We start from the raw sequence: 27,022 nt of genomic DNA, 5'->3' as shown, positions 1-27,022 counted from the left end.
AGGTAGAATGGAGGACACGTCCTGAACAATAGATTGTTCTCTTGTAATATATGACATACATGCTGCTAAGTAACCAGCTTCCCCAGAAATCATGATCACAACAAAGGAATGAGCAACACGTTACACAGTCAACTACTTTTATTAGGACAAAATTATTTTGGGCAGAAAGGATTTTCACATTCCAAATCCGTTTACATGTGCAGCAATTTCATGTAAATGGAAACTATGACTTACAGTTTACACATATCAATGTCTATACCCATATAACTATAAAATGTCTAACATGAAATATGAAAGTGAAAGGTGCACTGCATATAGGCTATTCATAGCCAAATGAGATGGTGGGAATTCTAGAGTGACTCTCTGTACCTCTGTGGTTAACAAAAGGCTATTCTTTGTAACAAAATAAAAAAATGTACATGTTATCAGCAGAGGTTATCAAACATTCCCCGGTTTGCAAGTCAGCAGTGAAGTCTGCCTAGAACTACATGACAGCTTTACAAATATTGTTTTGTCTTTGTCCAGCAACTATCATATCCAAATTTTTGTATTCATCTCCTCATATGACACAAGAACAAAGCAAGGGTCATCTTAATTACAGAAACTGCACATCATATATGAATACAAATCCAGATGTGAACTGAATATGAAGTGCCGCATAATAAATAGACCCCCACCCGCCATCAGCAATCTGATAATATCTCAGACTTTTTCATGTAAAAGGAGAATAAAAATCATGGGAATAGACACAACAAACTAGAAACAATATCACAGGTTTGTTGGATGATTTGGTATGAACTGCCCATTAACTGAAGATGTCTATCTGGTGAAAGTGGTTTATTCTGGGCATTCTACTCTTTCCGATCATAAAACCTGCCCAACGTCAAGATAAAATAAATTAAAATTTTTTTCAAAACTGCATGCAACCCCAAACAAATATATAAATAAATCTATCTGGAAATATCTTACCTGTGACAGGGATAAGAAGGCGAAGACCTGCTGGAGCTTGAGAATTACCCAGTCCTTGTTGACCGGAGGATGTAGCATGACTATGCGACGGAAGCTGAGGGCAAATAGAGAAACAATACACATGTACACACTGTAGCTGATTATCATTATAGGAACTTCTCAAAAAGTTTCTTAATAAAAAGAAAACCCTATTACTTTTAATACAGTATGATACATCTTGAAATAAATTATGAAATGAATTAAGATTAGGCATCTATTTGGCAGGGGATGTATTGTCATCTTAAATATAAATATAAAGCTACATGAGCCATACACTGCAACATAATGGAAACAGTTGTAGTACATAGTATCTGTCACGATGATCATGAAACTAGAAAACATGAAACTGAAATGGTAGATTACACCAAACAACATGAACAGCATGTTACAAGACAATTTGTACAGAAAGTTATTGATAATGTAATAAAGTTTCGATCAGATGCATAGTTATGTTTTGTTTAGTGAAAAACTGTACAGCATTAATGGGTAAAGTTTCACTGTGATTAGCATCCTGAGCACTGGAAACACTGAAGTTTACCTGTCACACATATAGAGGGCCTGGATGACACTGTTCATGTAGCAGGTGTTCCCCTGGTTAACAAGCCCCACCCTCCCCGTCTCTGACTTCTGCTGGATGTGTGGAATGATGACCGTACCCTCTTTCTGTTGACCCGACCACTTACTCTGAGCTAGACGCATTCTGATCCTCTCATTACTGGGTGGAGGAATGTCCTGTGAAGTGTGAAATAATACATGTGTGAGAAATACATGTAGAAAATCCACATAATGTCATACAGAAATTTCACTGACGCCTATAATACTATGACTTGCTGCTAAGTAAAAGATATCATTTCATCATTTGTTTACATAAACTGATTTTTTTGTTAAACGCATGAATTTGCAAATGGGAAAAAAAGGGTCTATGATGTAGTTCCTTAACACTTAATGTTCACATTTAATACAACCTTAGGCTTGAAATCTCCTAAAACACAGCTCCACCGCTTGATTGTCACAATTCTGAGGCCTGCACATATATTGGCTGAAACACTGTAAGGAATGCTGCATACCTTCATGAGATCAAGAACCGGGTCATAGAGCTCTGGAAATCCAGCATGTAGATTCATCAGACAGTGAAGAAGCTCAGACAGTTTGGACAGACACTGTAGACTACTCTTTGACTTCTCGGCACGTAACAAGCACACAACTTCCGGTACTGAAGCCAAAATCTGCAGGAAAAAAAATGGTCAATAAAAGCATGTACAAACAAGAACAAACAACAAGACGCATAGTGGACTGTACAGATGATATGCAATTTTTGTTTCAGAAGACAATATTCTGAACAAGATGTCCTGGCATACGCTTTCTAAAAAACACAATGTTATAAAAGTTTTGTGGTAAATACAAGGTACAGCATTAACTAGGCTTAAAAGCTGGCATATTCCTACTTTATTAAGAGCACACTTTCTTCAGGCTCAAATTCTACTAGCCTTCCTCTGCTGAGGGAGTAAAGTTACTGGCATGGTCTGCAGATATGGAAACCGGCCAGACAACTTTCCTGTCTACAATCTGACCACTACCATTCCACAGGCTCACTACAGGCAAACTACTGACAAGCTTTTAACATGTTACCATTTCATCTGGCTTGTACATTGTACTGTATTCTTACTTCACCACATGTGAAGTTTACCATACAAATAAACACCACAATGTTTGCCAGCTGCAGTGCATTTCTGCTCAATAGGGTAGCAATGCATGTAAATGTACCTTGTGGAAGGGATCCGGGGAGTGTTGGAAGCTGAGCAGCATATGAGAAAGGACATTCAAAGAGCTTTCACGCACAACTGGGTACCTCAGTTTCTCAAACACCTGTCAAAAGACAATGACAAAGGAATCAGCAAATTCGAAGGAGCTGGATACATACAATGGGTTCTGTCTTCTTTCCAAGTTAATAGAAAGCATAAATTATCATTTTACATTCCAAGAAGAAACATAAGTCACAAAATACATGAAATGTCTAAAATTATTAAAAAAAAAATGACTAAAATGTATAATATCCTTCTGTGCAGTTCAGATTTATTTTGAATTACTTTCAATTAGATCAACGTAATACATATACAAGGTTTCTTTATAAACTACACAGTGTCCTCCGTACAGTCCAGAAATAAAACTTTTTTGTAGTGGATGGAAATAAATATATATGGGAATGACTCTTAAGAATTAACATACCTGCTCCAGCTTGGACTCGGTCACGCCAATCAGGATAGAGTAACGTTTTGCCGCAGCCAAACACTTGAGTAAAGCAATCACCCATAGGTCAATGTTCCTAGCTGTTGGCCAGCTTAGCCAATCGATGGTGTGGTTTAATGCTGCTGTCATCTGACCATCCTGGATATGGGGGTCTCCTACAAGGGTCTTCATGGCAATTTCCACCAAATCTCGAGGTATATGGTGGACAACAGCTCCAAGGCAGACAGATGGGTGATTGCCCTTCTCCGTTGAAGAGATGATGTTAAATATGGCCTTCAGCGACATGAAAGCTGCACTGGAGTCCGTGGTGACCCATAAAAGATTCAGAAAGTTTGCAATGGTGTTCACATCATATATATAAACCTGGAGTAGATTACGGTCTTCAGGAGTACTAAACATACTCATGGCGTTCACTATGGACTGACAAAATGTCCCAGCAAAGTCTCCCTTGGGAATACATTCCCTGTAGTCTTTAAGGAATTCAACAAAAGCCTTCAATGACTCCAGGTCGACATGTTCTCTGACATAGCTTATTGACTTTGCTTCAATGATTTTGAGGAGCTTTGGAGAAGAGTTTGTCAATTCTAGAAGTTGCAAACTCTGATGCATCAGCGTGACGGCCTTGGCAGAGTTGACACATTCGGCGCCCAGCAAGTACAAAACAAACTCAGTGTTGCAGACTTGTTCCAGAACATCAATATTGTTTTTGGCCCAGGAAATATAGACGGTAAAGCCTGATCTCACGATGAGAGGTGTTTCCCCATTGGCCACCCAGTCTGCAGTAAGTTTGAGCACGGATTTGACAACACTTGGAGTGTGGGGCTTGCAGGACGCCTCAGCTATGTTCTTAATAAGCTTCTCCTTGAGGGAATCCTCATGGTCTGAGGCCAGGATCCCACTCAGTATGATGTCCATGTTGGCCACAGCCTGCTCCGACTGAAACAGCACCACAAAATGGTAACCATGGATACAAACACAGTCACAAAGTCAATTTTTTAATCATACAACAATTTTCTGGATGGAGAAACTGGAGTGCCCTGAGTAAATAAGGTCTGCCAGCAACTTGCGGATGGTCGTGGGTTTCCCCTGGGCTCTGCTCGGTTCCTCCCACCATAGTGCTGGATGCCGTCATATAAATGAAGTATTCTTGAGTATGGCGTAAAACACCAATCAAATAAATAAATAAATAACACAATAATAAAATACATAAGGTTTAACCATTTCCACTGGTAAGTTTACTTTTCACAAATTGTACAACATTAATCTTCCACAATGTTGTCCGGCAAACATTTATACATATACTGACAGGGAATTTGGAATGTCTGACGACTTTATTAAGGGCCCCCAACAGATCCCTACCACGAAAACAGATGGAGATTTACACTACATTTAACGATTTAATACATTGTACATTGAAATACATACGTCTAGAGTATATGAGTAACTAACTGCTAGGTATTTAAAATGTGCACAGTATACCTTGTACATACAAAACAGTCAAGTACTGCACAAAGTCTTTGTCAATATAACAAATATGCATTTATCACTGGTCTTTTTGTTATATGCATGCATCACTGAAATAACTGGAGCATGTAATGACATGTTTATTGGTGTGCATGTTTTAATAACAGAAAAACTGCACTATATAGAGTATGTCACATGGTGCTCAACGAACCATTAAACATATGTGGGTGTACACGTCAATGTTTTATGTTTAGCCTATTGAGAATATCAAACTTTTTAATGCCGTTTTTGATCAAATGATGACATTTAATGAATTAAATCACATACACAATTACACTAACTGTATAAAATGAATAGTTTCAGCAGATATCTTATTATAAGAAAAAGGGGGCATTTTTCCTTTATTAAAATCAGGTACAACCGGTTACCTTGAATTTTCAAAAGGGTAATTTTGTTTGAAATGTTCCAGAAACCACCTATTTTATAATTAACAGTTACATGTAGTAATCTATGGTCCAAAAAGATAACATGTACATGGACATACTTAAGACAGCCCTGACAACTAATTTGTTTGAGTCTTTGTACCACTATCAAGAATGATCAAGTCTTATCACAATAACCTCATTTTACACAGTTAAATAGCATATTTTAGTTTTTACATTGCCTCGTAATTATATGTCACACATTAACAATTTCATCTCGTCTAGACAGGTAAATTTCTAATTTGGAGGGGATTTGTGTCCATCAAGAAAATGCATTTTTGTATTCAAATTCATTATACTGTGGCTTAAATTGTTTTCCAACCCATCCAGTTCTGGTGTCAGTATTATAAGTTCATGTGTCTGTATCTCTTGAACCTTCATTATTAATACATAGCTTGTGGGTAGTACAAGCTGTGAGTTCATGTCCAGCTCATGCTGTCTTCTTATCATCTGTATGTGAGAAGGTCTGCCAGACACCTGCGGTTGGTTGTGAGTTTCCCCAGGGGCTCTGCCCGCTTTCCTACCACTATAATGCTGGTTGCCATAATATTAGTGAAATATTCTTGAGTATATTCCGATCTTCTAACGAAATAAATAAATAAACTCAGTTACAAACAAGTCATACCACACTCGATTACACCTAATTTCTGCTTAAAATCCCTTAAGAAGTTATAAGACAAAAAGATTTAAACAAAAAAAGCCTTAATTAGGATCGCCTAACACTGTCAGTGTGCCTGCAAGTCGCAATGACAATGAGGAAACACATCAGAGCTAGCTGGCATGTTCGGTATTTAAACAGATGACTACCTGGACAACATAATCACATGTACCGATGTGTTATCCTTGAGTTCATCAACCACTACATAAAAAAACACTAATTGATGATAATGATGACAAGAAACCTTTACACAACAAAGATAGCTGGATGCATTTTGAGTGGGTGGATCAAACGCACGTCAGACATATCCGCCACCTCAGCCAAAGGTTATAAGGAAATGACTTTAGTGATGGTATAACATTAAAGTGCCATCGGCAATGAACAGTGGAGTGGTTTATCATTCCTTTAGTTTCTTACATATCGAGTTGGGGTCAATAAGTGCATCTGGCGGTTTAGTTTCGCTGACAACCTCCATGTAATAGCTTTCACCTGTTATCTTCTCAAAGCTTTTATAGAGCTTGTGTATACATTTTATAGAATGGTGTTCCATCTTTTACCAACAAAGACAAAATTTTGTATCTTTTAAGCTTCTTTACATACATGTAGAGTTCCACAGTTTTATTCTTGGCTTATATTTTTCTGTAATATAGCTATTTTTTTCAACACTTAAGCAGATTCTAAGTATTTATGATATACTGATATAATACATGTACATGTTACTACAATGTAAAAACTGTATGTGTATTTACTTTATTTATTTATTTATTTGATTGGTGTTTATGCTGTACTCATGAATATTTCACTTAAACAACAGCGGCCAGCATTATGGTGGGAGGAAACCGGGCAGAACCCATGGGAAACCCACGACCATCCGCAGGTTGCTGAAAGACCTTCCCACGTACGGTTGGAGAGGAAGCCAGGATGAGCTGGAGTACGTGTATTTACATGTAATAATGTAATACTATAATCAGGACTTTACATCACCCAATTACTAATTGTTCTAAGCTAATATCAGAGACGATTAATACAAGAGAGAACTCTTCAGGTCACAGTGTCATGACCCTGTGTTAATTGAGTAAACCGGAGTATTATGTACATGTAAATACATGAGTCACTATATCATTTATCTTTAAATCACAAAAATTCCATGACACAAGTGTATAAATAGAACATGTACACAGGGCACATATATATGTAGTTTTTTTCTTATAAAACTAAAATGAACTTTTTAGGCCTACACATGAAACACCCGGTTTAACAGGATTAAAGGTGTACAGCACTGATTTTCAAAAATACCAGCCGCCCTTTAATTGCTGAACATGCTGGACAGCTTTACAATTCACCATGCTGGCGCCATTTCCACAAAAGGTTGTACAGAGCTTTTCCTTCATAAATCATACACCACAGACTGTGTGTATTTATGAAGAAATTTTTATGGATCGTTTTACAAAATGTGTCTCTGCATTCACAAGTACGTTAATTTTGCTCAAATTAAACTTTGAGCCAGAATTAAGAATCAGTCCACAGAGGAGACCAAATCACCTGTACAAATTTTTAAAAATTTTGGTTCATCTACATTGTACTACGTACATGTAGATATATGAGTCTGTTAAAATTTGTTAACTCGGTCAATCAGAGTTTTCTAGAAGTTTTATATCAGGCATTAGTCACCTCTGCACAGCCCATACATGAACACATGTCTGCAATACAGTGAAACTCTCCTCTTGTCAACAGAAAACTATACAGTTTTTCATGCATATATGTCTACTTGACCCTGATTTATTGACAGCATTTTGGAGGATGAAAAAACTGAGGGAAATAAATATACATATAAGATATTTATATACATATTTAAGATACATACATGTATATGTGACACATATAAGAAGTGCACTAAGCTCAAGTACAGGGCAGATATGTAAATATGGTGACAGTTGACAGCAAACACATCTACATGTATTTGACAGATTGGATGTGTGAATTGGATATAAGCAAATTATTCCTGGATTGTTAAAATAGGACAGAGATATAATAAGCAAACCAGATTATTTTTGTTCAGTTCCAGTTTAAGTACATGTAGATCAAACAGACTACATGTAGTTATATATGTACAATATATCTTATGCATATATGTTTGGATGAGTAAATGACAACATCAGAACACAGTAGAGTATACAGACAGGACTTGATACTGCATGTACTTTTTTACAGTGAACAAAGAACACCTGCTTTAAAATTACTATTATTCCAGATTATACCTGTGGTAATGGCTAATGATTGAAGAATTTTTCTTTACGGCAAGTACTTGATAACTGTCAGAATTTATCATCAATTATTTTTGGGAGGTCATCTTATTTATTTATTTGATTGGTGTTCATATATCACTTAGACCTCGATGGCAAATAGAAACAAATTTTGTATTTGTGTACTACACCGGAAATATGCACATTGTACAAGCTCAAATGTACATGTCTATGTTTGTTTCTCTCAGGTGTTGCTAGATTAAAAGTCTACATAAGCCATATTAAAAAAATATCCCACCAAAATCAGAAAGTTTTGTTTAAAAGGTGTTGCTTCCCAAAAAAAAAAATTTAGCTCTCTCAAGGTCATGAGACTAGTATGACTTAAGAGTAGTATAAAAGATTAATTAGCACCAGGAATACACGATCAGTTTATTTCAATGGCTGTTGTTTTATTGAAAAGGTCACCCGGATTTACTTGATCAATAAAAACGGTTTAAGGCTGTGATGTCCTTAATCAGCCTGATCTAGATCTGGAACTGAACTGAATACAAACTACATGTATGTGGAATGTGTTCATTGCAGCTCAAGATTTTTTTTTTGAGATTGTAGACCATGTAGTGGGAATAGAGTGCTCATAAAAATCTTTTGTTTTCTTTTAATAAGTATACATACGGCATTTGCCACACACATTGAAACAAATTCTGAAGAACTGTAAGTATGGCCATGGTGATGTGCTTCTGAGTTAACAAAGCAGGCTTAATGGTCTAAGCTGGATTTCTCAAAGCAAAGGCTACAGGGGGTTTGTATACATTTAATGAGTGACTCACTCCACAATGGCCTAGTTTCAAAACATAAGTTCTTTTTTTTTTTTTTAATGTTTAACCAGGTCAACAAAGCTTTGACCAACAGGACAGACTGCACAGGATACATTCAAGACTACACACATTGATGGTTTATACCGTGACCCTAACAAACATACCTTGCTCATTACAATTTATTTATTCATTTGAGTGGTGTTTTGCGCAGCACTCAAGAATATTTCACTTATATGACGGCGGCCAGCATTATGACGGGAGGAAACTGGGCAGAGCCCGGGGAAAACCCACGACCATCTGCAGGTTCCTGACAAACCTTCCCATGTACGGCCGGAGAGGAAGCCAGCATGAGCTGGACTTAAACTTACAGCAATCACATTGGTGAGAGAGTCCTTGGTCATTGCCCAACACTGATGTGTTAGCCACTTCGGCACCCCTCTCATTAGAATAGCAAAGACATAAACTCTTTGTTTCATCTACCAGCTGAACATTAACAATTAAGAACAGCAAATTTCAAATTAGTATCTTAGTATCATTATAAAAAATACCAACAGCAAATATAAACAAATAGAGCTAAAGTCGCGACTGAAAGTACAAATATCTATCAAATTTTAATAGAATATCACAAAATTTGAAGATGCACTCAATACAGGCACAGCCAAATGAATTGTACAATTAAGACAATAGTCTATCATGGAGCCACCAAGCAGATTCTTTGATGTAAAATATACCTTTCTCTCCTCTTCAGAAATAACGAACCAATAAAAAAAGCCTTCATACTTAAATTTTGCTAAACCAACACTGAACTTCAAATTTTAACATGGCAAAGAGCAAAGGTCCTAATTTTGGAATATACACTGTAAGACCACCTGTCTATGAAAAAAATATATAGAATAAAGGAGTCTATATATGACATACATGTACATATAACTGTTTATTGCAAACTGCATACACACTATATTTTCATGAAGGCAGAGTTATCAGTGCAGATTTATCAGTGCACTTTCCATTCACTTTACAGGGCTATCAGCTTCCTATATCTTATCAGATTTAATATCTGACGGCTACATACATTGCATAGCACTTTCAAGCTTTCTTCGCAAGTTTTTCTTCCCAGATTTCTTGCCACTGCTGTGATCTTTCTGCTTTTACGCGTCCATCAGAATATTAAACTTGTCCGATGATAGTTTAGATAATGGTATATGTTGCAGCGCAGTCATTCAAAGTGTAAACGGAGATGTATCTTGTATAAGAAGCTTCTCATATTAAGCCTTAATTCTAAATTCCTGTATCTGCTGGCAACACTTTCACAGACATTGTCTCGAGGATGGAGTTATCTCATTGTCTCGTCAAGCCTGACTGCTCCCTGCCTACAGCCCGCTCGCCTGACATGGGTACTAACGAGACAGGAGGGACAGGTGTGATAACAGACAGTCTCGACTTTTCACTGGGGCCATAGGTCATCTTTAATAACGTCACTTCAAACAAACTTTCATAGATGGAAACTTTTAAATTTGGATCATAAAAGTAGGCCCTTGCTGAATCGGATGTGAACTTCTGTCCTCAAGCGCATCTCACACATACATGACAGTTGAAAATTTGCATAAAGTAAAAAAAAAAAAAGCAGTGTAAAAAAAAAAATCATTGTAATATAACTTGTACAAGGTCTCATTAAATAATTTGAAAAAAAAAACCATCTTACATAATGAAAAACAAATTATCTAGGTGTGATCAGGCCAGTTCTCATAATTTGTATTCATTGCCTACATGTGGCCTTAATTGGACTTTAAGACAAAAAGCCTCAAATAAAACCATGCACATTTATCAGCATGATTTGACAAACTCTACTCCTTTTCAATTAAACAGTAATGATTTTCCACAAATGAAGTCTTCAGTCATAATGAAATGAACTTTCCATCAATTTTTTAATTGTTTCATGATATGATTAAAACGAAATGTGCTATCTAATGTCATAGAACTGTCAAAAATCATGCTCTTTAGTCCAACTGATTCCTCATACCGCCGCACTCTCTCTACTGAGCAAGTTAATTAATCAGTATTAAAACATTTCTCTGACTGCAATAAACTCTGCTGTCTGTACCTCTGATTGCAATAAACTCTGTTGTCTGTACCTCTGACTGCAATAAACTCTGCTGTCTGTACCTCTGACTGCAATAAACTCTGCTGTCTGTACCTCTGACTGCAATATACTCTGCTGTCTGTATCTCTGACTGCAATAAACTCTGCTGTCTGTACCTCTGACTGCAATAAACTCTGCTGTCTGTTTCTCTGGCTGCAACAAACTGTCTGATTAGGATTCCAAAAACCTTCGATTGGAAGACTATTGTTCTTGCTCAGATTATTTTTCTTCTCTGACAACTGCTTTTCTCCTTTTGCGAGAAAACTACCTGTCACAGCTGTTAACTTTCTACAAATGTTCATTACCAAATTGTTTGGGCTACCTGCTGGAGTATAAAACTTTACCCACCTGTGACCCACTTTTTGACCATATTGGAGCAGTATGGAAAGTTAAAAAAAAAAATTCATCTCCAGAACCGCTGATACAAGATTACGGGGGTATCAGAATTGAAAATTTCATGCAAATCGGTCAAGAAATGTGGAAGCTTGCTATTGGTTATTCTAGTCATGTGATGACATGTGGCTGAATTTTGAAAAAACAAGACAGCAGTTAGATGTTTTTTGACCTGCTAAAGACAAACATGGTTTTAGTTTTCCTACGATGTACAGTTTTTCTTTAAATTGCACTTAAAGCACATTGTCAAGTGACCCAACACCTGAATAGCTAGCTATGAAGCTGTAAATTGGTCAGTAGATAGATCAACTACAGATCTTCATTTTTGACTGCTGGGAAACAAGTGATGGTTTTGCCATTCAAATGTTACTTTTATTCATAGTCAGCTCGTAAAATTGCATAATCTCCAAAATCAGTTGATTCCTGCTAATCTTTGTTCTCTTTTGTCTTCAATTACCATGAAATTATTAGACACCAGACTACCAGTCCTAGCAACCTGAGGTTCAAATCCAGTCCACTCCTTACCATTCTTACCAAATTTATTTCAGTTTTAAGTTTGGACACTATGGTTCATTTGTGTTGTGATGCTGGGTATTGCCTGAATAGTTTTCTTTTTGATGAAAACACAAGATCTTGGTTTGACAAGGTACATGCAATTCACTCACTGGGAGAGTTTCTGGTCTAATATGGATTACGTCTTTTTTATTGCTTGTACTAGACCTACCTGGAGTCTTTCCAGAAGAGCACAGAAATGATTTATTAAATCTGTGGTGGAGAAAGTGGACGCTAACAGCTGTGTGTACAGACCTCTTGGAAGCCAAGAAACTCCATGCAGTTCTAGTTGTACTTGACCTTCATTAAACCCTACTCTGTGATTGTACTTCATCTTTATTAAACAGTACTCTCTGATTGCACTTGACCTTTATTAAACAGTAACCTCTGATTGTACTTGATCTTCGTTAAACCCTGCTCCGACTGTACTTAACCTTCATTAAACTCTACTCTCTGATTGCACTTGACCTTCATTAAATCTTACTCTCTGATTGTACTTGACCTTCATTAAACTTTACTCTCTGATTGTACCAGACCTTCATTAAACTATCGCCGCCAATGTGGCATTAAGCCACGATCATTCACTCATTCATTAAACTGAAGGTCAGGTACAATCCCTACTCTCTAACTGTACTTGACCTTAATGAAATTCTTCTTTCTGACTGTACTTAATCTTCATTAAACGCTACTCTCTCCCATTAACCATGTTAAACTACATGTGCACATACTTTAATACCTAGGATTTTCATAAAACTGCATGCTACCTTGCAGAGGACCTTCAATAAGACTATAATGTACGTACTGTTAAGTACATGTATATTCTCAGGGGAATCATAAATTGTGGCATGACTAAACCACTGGCCTTTACCTAACAAACCTTCTGACTAGCCAAAACAGCAAGAAGTGGATTTGACCCTGTGGCTTCATTGGTAACAGACTGATCCACTGGGGTAACAATGCTTCTAGTTGAATCAGCAGTTGTACAAGATCTAAACAAAAATACACTCCCCTGTCACAAAAGACCTTCATAAAAATTGAAGGTCTGATAATACATGGCCTTCCAAAAACTAATAATAGTGAAGAAAGATAATAATATCTCTCCATAACCATGCAGTAGGCTGGACAAACCAACAATATGCAAAGGACTGAAGCTGTATCTATATCAGAAGTCTACATTAGATAAAATCCATGTCAAAAGGCAGGCATGTAATGGGTTTGCGTCATCAATTCCTCAAATAGCACAGGTGTTGTTACACCCACCTGGATGAGTAGCTGTAGTGTAGTGAATCACGTTCATACCTTAGCTTTGTAGCCTACTGATATGCGTTCTTCTGTTCACTTCATCACTGTTTTCACAGTTGAATAGATGATCAATGTAACTACAAGTATGGTCTGTCTGTTTCATTGACATATTTACTTCACTAAGGCTTTCTCTTTTATTCCCAACAACATATTTTTGTTATCTTGAACCAACAGTAAATTACTGAGAACAGAAATTGATTTCATAACAAACTCTTGTGTACTTTACAAGTGTGTGTCAAAATATATAACCATTAACTAAAACATTTTCTATTTCAAAGATATGGACGCCATACAGAGAAGTGTTGAGAAATACAATTTAATGTATAAAAAAGTAAATACATACTAAAAAGGCATATATTGTGCACACTTATAAGTTTTTAACAGTGTGTCAATCTGGCCTTATGAACCATCAGTCATAACTTGACATATAGAGACAGAACAGGTGAACTAAATACTATCTTTGGGTGTAATGTGTGTTTGTCAAGTCTGCAATTACCTGAATAAAGATAAAGTACTATTCTATCAGTATAGTTCCCTTCAGGGTTTACATTAGTCTACAAGAGCTGTAGGGCCTTCATAAAAATTTCTCAATATTCTTCCTCCTGCGGACCAGTGACCCATTACCTCTGACCACCACTGGTCTCCCCTCTCTCCATCCACATCGCCCCTGCCCCCGGGGGCATGCATTAATATAGCAACTTGTGGTATGTAATAATATTACCCCACAGGGGAATTCGTTTTAATATCCTACACATTTTGAACACAGCAGTTAATTTTGCTGGGTAGCTTAAGGTCAAATTTTAATTCATTAGCATACCTGCCATGGATCTATGCACAAACATAAATGCTCAGGTATTTAAGAACGCTAGCGCCCAGGCGTAGACTTCAACTAAACTCGTAACAAATCCATCATGTATCATGAGGGGTGATAATTATCTGCATACACATATGCTAGTAAACCATACTTCCATATTAAAATGCATTATCATCCCACTGGAATTTCATACTTTCAAAATATTCTGAAAAAGAGCTTAAAAGCTAACTGTTTCAGTGAATAGGCCTACTTCATCAAAGAACACTGAATATTTAATTCATATGTCATTGCTTTAAATGCCTCAGTTTTAAGCATACCCCACATTTTTTTTATTTGTTTGCTGTTTAAAGGCATGCTTGCAGAGTATTTCATCTGCATTACAGCTGAGCGGTCAGACTCATTCCTAAGTGGAGTTCATAGCTGAAGTTCTCCATGTCGTTAGTGTGAAGTCTAAACAAAGGTGTGTTAGTCATCTAGCTGCTTCAATAACATAACACCATCTCCTGATTGCAATACAGGAAATGCACACCTCAGAACTGAGAAATTTGAAACATGTGAATGTCTGCGTATAAAATCAGAAGAGTGGAATGTACAGGTATCAGGGTATCATCACCTTCAGATATACATCACTGATGAGGAATTATTCATAAGGGCATCTGACTACCGTTGTAGTACTGATCCAATCATGGCAGTTCCCCTTAATTATCAACTGTTACTTCACAGGTCTTCGCTGAATGACATGTTATTTTATTCAAGTTGTAGTATCACAGCCATTTTTTTTTTACATATCAAAAATATTATCGTACACTAAATTCTATAAATGTCTATCATTTCCATTAACATTTGCCTTACATACTGTTATCTTTCATTTTTTCATAAAATTCATAACCAGATATATTGTTATATTAATGTTTTGATGGACAATCTATAGGGAGTTTGAATGTTTACATTAGTTTATATTAAAGTGTATGTCTTGTGTACAAGATTAAGGAGTGACCAGGAAAAGTTAAGTCTAAAAGATGTCATTTTTGTGTCTTTATCTAGTATTTGAAACCACAAACATGACTGAAAATGAAAATGTCACTTGAAAAGAACATTACTTTAACACTGCCAGATCAAGCCAGGAAATAATTTTGACAAGATTGGCACATTATCAAAAGAAGTTGCAAGTTTTCTTCATGGCAGTTTTGCCCTGCAATAACCAGCCGGCCCTTGTCAAACTTCAGTTTAGAGCAGGACATTGTCCTTGTCCTTGCCCTTGTGACCTGTAGCTCACTTCCAGGCTTGTGTAGATGCCTCACTTATAGTGCTTTCTGCACTACAGCATAAATATTAAATGTTTTGTTACAAGCTGTGGTTGTAGATACAAATCATCCTTTAATAACCACATCAAAGGAAAAAAGTTGCTTTTTCAAGTTCCAATTCTTCTCTTGGGGACCTTGCTATATGCGAGAAGATCTTGAGATGTTGTTTTTGTTTTTGATAAAGCATATTTTACAATAAAACTCTGCACATGCTGAGTACACAAATTATGGCACATACACCATCTACATGTCATATAATCACCGTCTCAATTAATACGTGTACATTTAAACCTGTCATCTCGTTTACTGTTACATGTACATGTAACATATCAAATAAAAAAAAAAGGTTCAATGATTAACCACAATCAATCACTTAACCTTATGTCTGCATGACAAAAATCAACAAATTAATCAGTACCTCAGCGTCCGGCCACAAAAAAGTTCATCCAAAATTACTTCATACTACTGGCATGATTAATCACTTCCCCCTGAAGTTTCACATAAGCCAATAAATCTTCGCCAACACATACATGTATGGCCTTGCAAAGACTTTTTACTGGAACTCGCAAAGCTCTTGCACTACATCAACTTGTGCAGTGTACACAGTATGCTGCACAAGGTACCTTTTCATACTCAAAACTTTAATATATACAACTATTAACAGTTCCTCTACTGCTATTATGTACAATGCACTATTACACTGATTTGCAGAGTAATATTGTTAAATACATGTAAAACAGGCCGTGCTTCAAATGAAACTTAACGGGCCAGTGCATGCAATTAACTAAATATTTTAATAAATGACTATAATAATTTTCTCTGAATTGTACTTTCAGCTATTATGCAACAAACCGTCAGCCAGACACACCAGTGATCCCAGAAAACTGTCTATGGAGAATCTTCCTTACTTTACAGGTAACGGTTTTAGTGCTGAGGTTTCTGGTTAAGTTCATTGTGTTCTTAAATTCAGCTTTTCCCGTAAGTAGTTTTCATATCATGTGTACAGTCTGAGGGCAGGTTCAGCATGTTAATGGGTGTGTTGTGAACAGCTATACCTCTGGCAATAATAAAAGTATGCACATATATTTATACCAAGATGTATAACAACTGGCTTCTATTACATGTATATCAAACAGTCTGAAGTCACATACATGTACTGATATAGCCTTAATTTATATGTACATATATATCACTGCTGAACTTCTGGTGCAAGTTATATACACCCTTTATAACACATGTAACCTTTATACATGAGGGCGTATAATTGGAGTTTGAGTAATCCCAAACTCAATTGGCATGGACGGCCAACTTTGTGGTTGAAAACCTTCATCCATACCATTCTTAATGCCCAAATATTTATTTATTTATTGATTGGTGTTTTACACCATACTCAAGAATATTTCACTTATATGACGGCGGCCAGCATTATGGTGGGAAGAAACCGGGCACAGCCTAGGGGAAACTCACGACCATCTGCAGGTTGTTGACAGACCTTCCCATGTCCGGCCGGAGAGAAAGCCAGCATGAGCTGGGCTTGAACTCACAGCGACAGCATTGGTGAGAGACTTCTGGGTCATTACGCTGCGCTAGCGCGCTAACTAATGGCCACTAATGCCCCAATACAACACATGTATATTTTTGCACTGGGGCATGCAAACATTTAACAGTACAAAAGAGAGAAGTTGGTTATGAGGCTTCACTGTATAGTTGGCCTACCTTCTTGACAGCTTTCAATGTTCCCATCATGATGAGTGAGGTGCGAAGACCAGATCTGCTTCACCGCTCCTCACCCCTCTCCCCGCTTACACCCTAAAGTACAGGGTGTTCAGTCCACAAGTTACACACTGTCCCACAAACTCAAGAAACTTGTTCACTCTCCTACTAAACTAGCTCCTGGCTACTGTCAGCTACAGCAGGTATACCAATGAGGTGACATAGCAGCTAGCCTTCAAAGTCAGTCTGTATGTCACGAAGAAAAACATAGAGATCAGCAGCCCCTTACAGGTGCATCCAGTCTACAGTCGGCAACTGAGTAAAACTGCTGTGAGTTTCAGGTCCTACTGACAGAGTCTGCACCTGCGGGGGGTGAGTCCACTAGACTGAACGGCTAGGAGCTTTGCACTGCAAGACCACTCTCTCTATAAGCTCCACTACATTCTCATTAAGGGCACAGATATGCACGGCCAATCAGATTTCTGACAGAAACAGGCGACGGTTGACGCTGTCGTGGGCCTGTGCCACAGACAGAAATAATCAGGCCCCCCCTACTCCCCTCCCAGTGTAATTAACAACAGTCAAGAATAGCCAGCACTTCACCACAACTAACGCTACTTGCTGCAGGCTATGAGGTCTATCACTTCACCTAGGTATTAACTGGATAAGACTGCGGTCGCTCAACCTTCACAAATTTTTTGTACAACTACCTTCAAGGTGTGCGCAACCCATTGTCAGGTCCACCTTTATCTCTAATCATTGATCTGTGTTATGATTTTCCTGCATGTACACAGTGTATTTCTCATTAGTGAAAGGAAACCTAAACTTTTCAAACAAACCATAAATAGGTGGAAAAAAAGCATTATAGGTCACTGAACGCCACATTTTCTTCCTTTTTTTGTTGGTCACAATCTGACTGGACACCTAGGGACTTTTTTCGTCAAGATGTAAATCAGATATTCTGAGGCAGATGTAAAATATCTTCCAGGTGCCCCCAGGTCAAGTGCATACAATCTGATTAACAAAAAGCCAGATGACTGCATAGTATCCACAATAAAACAGATAACACACATGTATAAACACTGCTGTAATTGTTTTCCATACCACGTCTAAGGGTTCCTAGGCAAGCATACATTGCACTTACTTCTAGATCTGGAATAATTGTGTTGTTGACAACAATTTAAACGCAACACTTCGGGGCCTCTGTGGCTCATTTGGTTAGCGTGCTAGCACAGCATAATGACCCAGGAGTCTCTCACCAATGTGGTCGCTGTGAGTTCAAGTCCAGCTCACACTGGCTTCCTCTTCAGCATGATGTGGGAAGGTCTGTCAGCAACCTGCGGAAGGTCTGTCAGCAACCTGCAGAAGGTCGTGGGTTTCCCCCGGGCTGTGCCTGGTTTCCTCCCACCATAATGCTGGCCGCTGTCGTATAAGTGAAATATTCTTGAGTACGGCGTAAAACACCAATCAAATCAATTAAAATCTTTTCAATTCTTGCTACTGTGGGTTCACAAAAACACCCCCCCCCCAAAAAAAAAAAAACGCACACAACAAAAACACTGTATTTTACCTGTAACTAAGATATTTTAGTCAAAATATTTGCCTTCATTTGTCAGCCAAAATTAAGAATGGAATACACTATTCCTTAGGGTTTTGAGTTTGTCATAAACTGAAAACACACCCAGCCTGTGTGTCATTAGAATACTTTTATTTACATGTATTTATTTGGTAGGTGCTTTTAGCTGATGTACTCAACAATTTTTCACTTACACAAAAGCGAGGGGGATTGGACACAGAGGGAGGATTGGCCACGGAGGGGGGGGGGGGGGGGGGATTGCGCATGAAGAGGGGATTGGGAATAGACAAGGATTGGGCACAGAGGAAGGAATGGGGCTAGAAGGGGGAATGGGGCAAGAAGAGGGGAACAAGATTGCCGTAAAAATTTTATAACTCGTGGTGGGAAGATTTTACGGTCCCATTTGTGGAGAAAATTCTGAGGTTAAATTTTAAGGTAAGAAAAGTTGCTCACTTTTAACCTGTATAACCCTACCTAACCATTGAGCCTGCTTTTAGACAGAAGAAAATTTCATGCGACTTTGTTCTGCATTATAATTTTTTTTTAAATCTAATTTTCTGAAAACAATAAGGCGAGCTGAGAAATGCCCATCCACAGACAGTTAAAAATAGCTGCACAAAGAAATCACAACGCCTATTAATTAATATTAACAAGTATCATTACATCAAGTAATACAATTAGCATTTACATGCTCGAATGTAATAAAAAAAAACTGTTAAGACAAACTATTCTTAATTTTAAATATAAATGTTTACAGTTTGAGGTGGTGACAGGATAAACACATATGTACTTACATGTACTGTAATACAGATATGTGGAACACACCTTTTTTAAATTTTGTAAATTTTAGGTGTCATCTTTGACACTTTCTGACATACATGTACATGTACTGATGAATAAAACAACAATTCAGCCTACATACAAAATTATAAATATCCCGTAGATTGGCACATTATCTGAGGTGAGAGAGACCCCTTAGCAGAACGAGTCTGACATAAGTCAAAATTTGAAATAAGACCTTAGAGTTTATTTTTGGGCTTTAGAAATTAAACTTTTGTCCATCTCAGCAATGGTATCTTATGACAAATATGTTCCAATTTCAACTTACACCATCAAAAATTAAGCATCGTAAGGAGGTTTTAAATTTTGACTGAAGTCAGAAACGACCTTGTGGAATCGGCCACTGACACTGGGGTAAACCACAACCAAGTTAATGAAGAATTTTGTTCACTTTGACAATGGCAGTCAGCTTTATGGGTGGATGAATAGGGGACACTGGCGTAAACCACAACCAAGTTCATGAACTTTGTTCACTTTAACAATAGCAGTCAGCTTTAAGGGTGGATAAATACAGGATCCTAGTGTAAACCACAATCAAGTTAATGAAGAACTTTCTTCACTCTGACAATGGCAGTCAGCTTTATGGGTGGATGAATAGGGGACACTGGGGTAAACCATAACCAAGTTAATGAAGAATTTTGTTCACTTTGACAATGGCAGTCAGCTTTATGGGTGGATGAATAGGGGACACTGGCGTAAACCACAACCAAGTTAATGAACTTTGTTCACTTTAACAATAGCAGTCAGCTTTAAGGGTGGATAAATACAGGATCCTAGTGTAAACCACAATCAAGTTAATGAAGAACTTTCTTCACTGTGACAATGGCAGTCAGCTTTATGGGTGGTTGAATAGGGGACACTGGGGTAAACCATAACCAAGTTAATGAAGAATTTTGTTCACTTTGACAATGGCAGTCAGCTTTATGGGTGGATGAATAGGGGACACTGGCGTAAACCACAACCAAGTTAATGAACTTTGTTCACTTTAACAATAGCAGTCAGCTTTAAGGGTGGATAAATACAGGATTCTAGTGTAAACCACAATCAAGTTAATGAAGAACTTACTTCACTCTGACAATGGCAGTCAGCTTTATGGGTGGTTGAATAGGGGATCCTGGGGTAAATCACAACCAAGTTAATGAAGAACGTTCTTCACTTTGACAATGGCAGTCAGCTTTATGGGTGGATGAATAGAGGACACTAGGGTAAACCACAACCAAGTTAATGAAGAACTTTCTTCACTTTGACAATGGCAGTCAGCTTTATGGGTGGCTGAATAGGGGACACTGAGGTAAACCATAACCAAGTTAATGAAGAACTTTCTTCACTTTGACAATGGCAGTCAGCTTTATGGGTGGATGAATAGGGGACACTGGGGTAAACTATAACCAAGTTAATGAAGAACTTTCTTTACTCTGACAATGGCAGTCAGCTTTATGGGTGGCTGAATAGAGGACACTGGGGTAAACCAAAACCAAGTTAATGAAGAACTTTCTTCACCCTGACAATGAGCCAACTTTATGGGTAGAGGAGTAGGGGATCCTGGGGGCAAACCATAACCAAGTTAATGAAGAACTTTTTCATATGCGACATGCATACAGATTGGGATGCCATATTGGTGACTGTTCTTCAACGGAGGCAAGACAGTGCAATTTATGGTCTCCATGGGAGCGGATAATCCAGAAATTTCTTCCCAGTTAGAAGTAACTTTTTTAAAATGTCCCTTTGTGTTGTTTTAATTTGATTGTATGTTAAATGTGATGATAGCAAAGCATTCTGAGTAATTCTAGACCAGTAATGTCTAATAACTTGCAATTAACATCATTGTATTCTTTTTTAACCTAATTCTGCTTAGGCCATATGGTGTCAGGGGACATCTAAGGTGCTATGATTTGTGCATTTACATGAACAGTCCAAATAAAACCTTGACTGAAGTATTATACTGACAGGAGGCCTTATTTCAGCGGTTAATTTGTGTGATAATTTGCCAGCTATCACCCTGTTGTGGTTGCTTGGCATGATTTTACTCTCTATGCTGTACGTCTTTTTATTATACCTATACTGTGGAGTCACTTTGCTTGAATGTACCCGACAACCGCTGAATTTCAAAATCATACTTGAATGTAGACAAAGATCACACACAGAGTGTTCAGACTGGACAAACTTAATTCACACTGAACTGAAAACAATTCACCCAAAGCCTAACGAGAGCCAATGCCTTGTGGTGATAATCTGGCATACATGTATTAACAACGTGAAATTAATTACCATCCTGAGTTAAGTCCTTAGTTGATACCTTAAAACATGGCCCAAAAAAACTACCATACTATGTGTCATCAATCATATGAACATAAGCTGGACCCCATATACACATATAAAGGACATGAAGGTGTTTCTATGGTGTTCCTTCAGATTTAATTAGGGACAAATGGAGCTTATCTGGTTTACGACCAATGAATACTTATTTATATATGTTATACGGGATACTCTATCACAGTATGAACATAAACTTCAAAACCACAAAACCAGCATGTTTGGATGGTTCATCAGAAGATGTTCAACACTAAACTGTGCTAGTGAGACTAACCCTGTAGGGCTAAAGAGCATTTGTCATTTTCAGATTTGAAACAATAAATGTAATGAATTATCTGAGAAAAAAAAAAATGTACTAAGCCCACAATGACTTTTACCATTTACATACTTTTTTAATTTACACATTTATTATACCAAATATTACTTTTAAGGTTCCTAATCAAAGGAACAAAGTTATACCTCTTGATAAACTTAACATGGTAAAGTCATTGAAACAGTTTGAATATAACTGAAACATTGAATCGTATTAAATATCGTTTTAAAAATGCCTTCTGGGAGGGATGGTGTTCATTATGACACTGACCAGTTTTAATCATGATGTCTACTATTTTCCTGGTGATTACTTCAAGAAGCAAAAACGTCTGTAAAAGACAGGAAGGAACATTGCTTTATGTTAATTATTTTCATTTTTTTTCCATATTTTACAGAATGCTATTTTAATATCTGGATGCTCAACCTCACTAATAAAGGCTGTGGCGCACCACAAAACAAAGTCTACATCCGCTCATAATTATACAAAATAGTGAAGAAAAACACATATATGTACTTTTGGCTAAACACTGGCCTCTTGATCTCTACAGCTCTATCATGTGTCTATCATGATTTTGTCTCCAAGAGCACTACATAGCTCAAAACATTTTTACACAACAATCTTTACTTAACCTTTGTACCTCGTTAAAATGAAGAAAAAAAAATGATATTAATAATAAGACAAACGCTTGATTGACAGGACTATTGTGACACCTGTACCTGCTCATTCATCAAAAGAAATTTACAGTGGGCTCTGCACTTTTTCAGAGATGATGATAGTTTGCTCTAGAATACACAAAATGTCTAAATATACATGTTCTTGTATATATATATATATATATATATATATATATATATATATATATATATATGCACACACACCTTAATTCCTCTAAGTTTGGGAACAGATATTAGTAGTGTTGAAAGCAGAATACTACATTTCTTTACAAGCCTTTTGGAAAACTAAAGATATGAGAATGTTCCGACTTTCTAACCATGTGAGTAAAAAAAAACCCTCAATATTCCTGCTAGGATTACATTTTTATTGGCTAAAATCAGCAGACCAGGTGTCCCAAATTTTAGAAGAGATAGGGTATATATTTACAGTCATCATCTATCACTGAACTGTCATGTCACAAAAAGCCACATCCTTTCATGAAAGTGCTTCAGTCTTACGACTAGACGTACACGATAGTATCTGATCTGCTTAATTAGTAACATACATGTGTAACATATTTTCCTTTCCTCTTTATAATCAGTATTACAAAAAATGAAGGCCACTTAATCATAACTTTGCATATACATGAACTTGATCTGAGGGCAGCTTGCACAAATGGATCAAAAGCCTATGATTACTGTAATGACTATGATATCATAACAGTAATGCTACAAACTTACAATATAAAAAAAACCTCTTGCACAGATGGATCATTGAAGCCTTGACTAAATTACTAGGATATTGTGATTGTAGCCTTGACTTACAATGCACACCCTCCTGTACATGGAGATATTACCCAACTAGGAAGTTTAATGTAAATTTATACATGTACAACAAGAATGCCACAGTAGTATTAATTTACAAAGCCTTTATATATGTGTATATGTTTATATGATTGGAGATTTACTTCATATTTAACAATTTTTCAGTCATATGACAACGAAGAGTCATTAGGTGTTTGTACACATACTGTGACTTCTCCTGTCAGGGCCCACAGAGTCCATGCCGTCAAAGTGCTGCCACCACTGAAGTATCATGCCGAAGACACCTGACATGACACTTCACCCAGTGACACTATTCTGACACCGGGCCAACCACTTGTTTACTTGCTCTAATCTCTCAGTGTTAAGCACCAGGTCAGGCAGCAACAAGTACTATTTTTATACTCTTTGGTAAGACCCGTCCTGGGTTTAATAGTGGGTGTCCATAACTTTAATTACACTTGCAAACTACATTGCCGTAAATATTTTAATTTGCGTCAAACTCATGATATGTACAAATACTAGCCTTAAATAGATTGATAGTACATATAAATTTACATGTATATCTGTGTGTATAATCACTCTGTACAAGACAGCCCTGGTAATCTGTTCATGTGCATGTACATAGTGTTTATTACCAAGAGGAAATACCACTTTATACAGAGCTCCCCTGTAGGAGACACATGAAACAGAACTTCAGCTGAATAATTAAAGTACTTTGCAATTTAAAAGTAATTTTAAATTTACTGCTAGAAGTGCTTAACATGGGTTCTGATACACAAAGAGACATGAAGGACATGAATTTTGTGATTTACAGAAATTAACACACAGGCAGGGCATCCACACTGGAACATTAAGTGCTAAGCCACTTAATGAATATTGAAGCAATGAATTTTGTAATTATGTGCATTTTGTTTTGTTACTGTGCATTACATGCATGCAAAACCGGAGCTCAATATGTGCAGTACTTTTTGAAAAACATGTAACACATTTAACCTAATATAATTTCAAAAGACAAGGGGCTAAGTCATAAAGATAAATAGTTTGTAATTTAAAGTAATTAATATGCATGAAGAGCATCAACCATGGAGCATCCATCTCATGATTAATTGTGTTTGACATGTATGTGAAACCTATACTTGATAAATTTTAATATAGCAACCCTAACAATTATCCTAACACTGCTTTCACTGTTCGTGGATGTCGATGTTGCAGTATCAGATATATGTAAGCTACCCCTGTACTTCGTAGAAGTCAGCTAAACAAACAACCACATACATAGATCTTAACTTCTTCATTTTATAAAAAAAAGGTGTTCCCTGCCCTATCCATAATGCTTAAAGGTCTCAGGGCACTTTGAAGGAGTTCATTGGGTTCCGAGCAAGATCAACGATGATGTAAATATTTTTTAAAAATTTGACCGTTGATGAAAAATATGCATAATATAGAGGGGTAATTAGCAGGTATAAAGATAACCCCATAGTTTTCTTCATTTGGCATAGAAACATAATCTTTGTTTTTTAGTTCCTTTTCATATATCATTTAAGCTCCAAGAGAATGTCTAAAAGGCAATTCTGAAGTGTTAGTCTTGATAAAACTAGTCTTGACAGATTGATCTTGAATCTGTGGCTTAATATTAGCACGCACTCTACCACTTTATATAGCTGCATGTAGGTAATGTGCTCACCGTTACCCAGTGCAAATCAAGGGTAAAGTTGGGTCAATTAAAGGAGAAGAAAACATGAAAAAGATGCCAAAATCAGATGAAAGAGCGTCAAAACTTATTTGCAAATATGGTCTTTAATATTTTTGGGGATTTCTTTTTTCCAGAGAAAAGGGTATTTGAAAATATTTTTGTATGTTGAGTATTTGGGACAAACTTTTGGTATTTATCGTTGTTGCATAATAATGTTCTAAATAAATATGTGATGTTTGTCTAATAAATTTATTTGAATGTAAATTTGTTTTTTATATCGAAACATGCATTTAACCTAAATTATGATAATATTTATGAACATATTAAAAATATAAATATGATCCCAATTGAGGTTTAATACATTTGTTAGCTGAAAAGAACAGTGAAAAAATATTTATTAAACCTGTCTTACATCCTCATTTCTGACATTATTAAACAAAGACTATAAATACCAAAAGTTGGTCCCAAATACCCACCATACAAAAATTATTTTCAAGTGTCTTTGTCTCCTTCAACAATAACTTTTCGCACTCTTTCATCTGAACTTTATGTCATTTTTATGTTTTCTCCACCTCTAAGTTCACACAAGCTGATGATGTACAAAAATGAAGCATGGTCACCCAAAGAGATAGACATACAACTGAGATATCATACACCCCTGATATGTACATGATGCAAATGTTATCCTCCAGCATCTTGAATTTAAGCTAAATTGTCACACTGAAAAAAATCCTGACATGCAATTTTACAGGAAGATTGCAGGTTCAAAGGTGAAGGTTGTATAAATAAAGCATGATGTAAATGAGTTAAATGTATTTGTCTCTTCAATATAGTTGAGCAAATAGCAGCAGTAGTCTATAGCCTGAGTATCAAGAAAAATTTGGTAAGAAGATGGATACAAAATTTACATGGAGATCCATTAAAACATCCATACCAATACAAACTATCTATATATATTTCCTAATTTAAAAAAATTTGTTTCCTTCAACAGAATTTATGAACAGTATGCGTGAGGAAGACTGCATGCTTATAGGTTTAATATACTCTACTGTTCTTGTCTGATATTCTTGCAAAAAATCAGAGAGTTATAGTCAGATAAAAGTTAAGTTATAATTTCCACTTGATTGAACTAATTCTTGTGGCACCTTTGCTTTTATTCTTTCACTTCTGAGATCCTGTAAACACATTATCATTTAGCAGGGTTAATACAGCAGAAATAACCTAATTTAGTGTGCAGAAGACACAGTTCAGTAAAACCTTCCCTGCCCGAGGATAAAGTGAACAAGTGATCAGGAACAAATACCTGGTAACTGACCGTGTTAACACACCTACTAACCTTCAAATGCTCATAAGGAGAACATACAGCATTTGCCTGGCTGCAACAGTTTTTTGCACCACCCTATTAAAGTAAACAGTTATTAGCAATTTACTTAAATACAAAAAAACAAAAAACAAAAAAAAAATGCAAGTTTGCAGAAATGTAGTACTATGGCTCAAAGTGTAGAAGTTTGTACACTAGCTGGCAACTTTACTTTTACAATATATACTGATCTGTACATCGCATATAAATGATTCCTATCACTATAACATGCCCGTAAACTGAAATCAACATACATGTACATCAAGACAAATAAGAATTTCAACAGAATCGGTTTTGATATTAAACTGACAATA

General features: G+C 36.7%; 1 protein-coding gene across 1 annotated transcript in view; it reads right to left on the bottom strand.

Moving 5' to 3' along the window:
- Nucleotides 1–27,022, bottom strand: part of LOC135472273 (ubiquitin carboxyl-terminal hydrolase 35-like) — a 43,642-nt gene that overhangs the window by 5,150 nt on the left and 11,470 nt on the right. The window contains exons 3-7 of the mRNA XM_064751706.1: nt 3,235–4,191; nt 2,773–2,874; nt 2,076–2,234; nt 1,547–1,740; nt 970–1,063 (exon numbers count right to left, since the gene is read on the bottom strand). Coding sequence (XP_064607776.1) covers nt 970–1,063; nt 1,547–1,740; nt 2,076–2,234; nt 2,773–2,874; nt 3,235–4,170 — 1,485 coding nt within the window. The 5' untranslated portion in view covers nt 4,171–4,191. The remainder of the gene's footprint in view (nt 1–969; nt 1,064–1,546; nt 1,741–2,075; nt 2,235–2,772; nt 2,875–3,234; nt 4,192–27,022) is intronic.

Source organism: Liolophura sinensis, chromosome 8 (assembly GCF_032854445.1).
Source record: "Liolophura sinensis isolate JHLJ2023 chromosome 8, CUHK_Ljap_v2, whole genome shotgun sequence".
Taxonomy (NCBI): Eukaryota; Metazoa; Mollusca; class Polyplacophora; order Chitonida; family Chitonidae; genus Liolophura; species Liolophura sinensis.
Note: the sequence above shows the minus strand (reverse complement) of the source record. Positions and strands in the feature narration are given on the sequence as shown.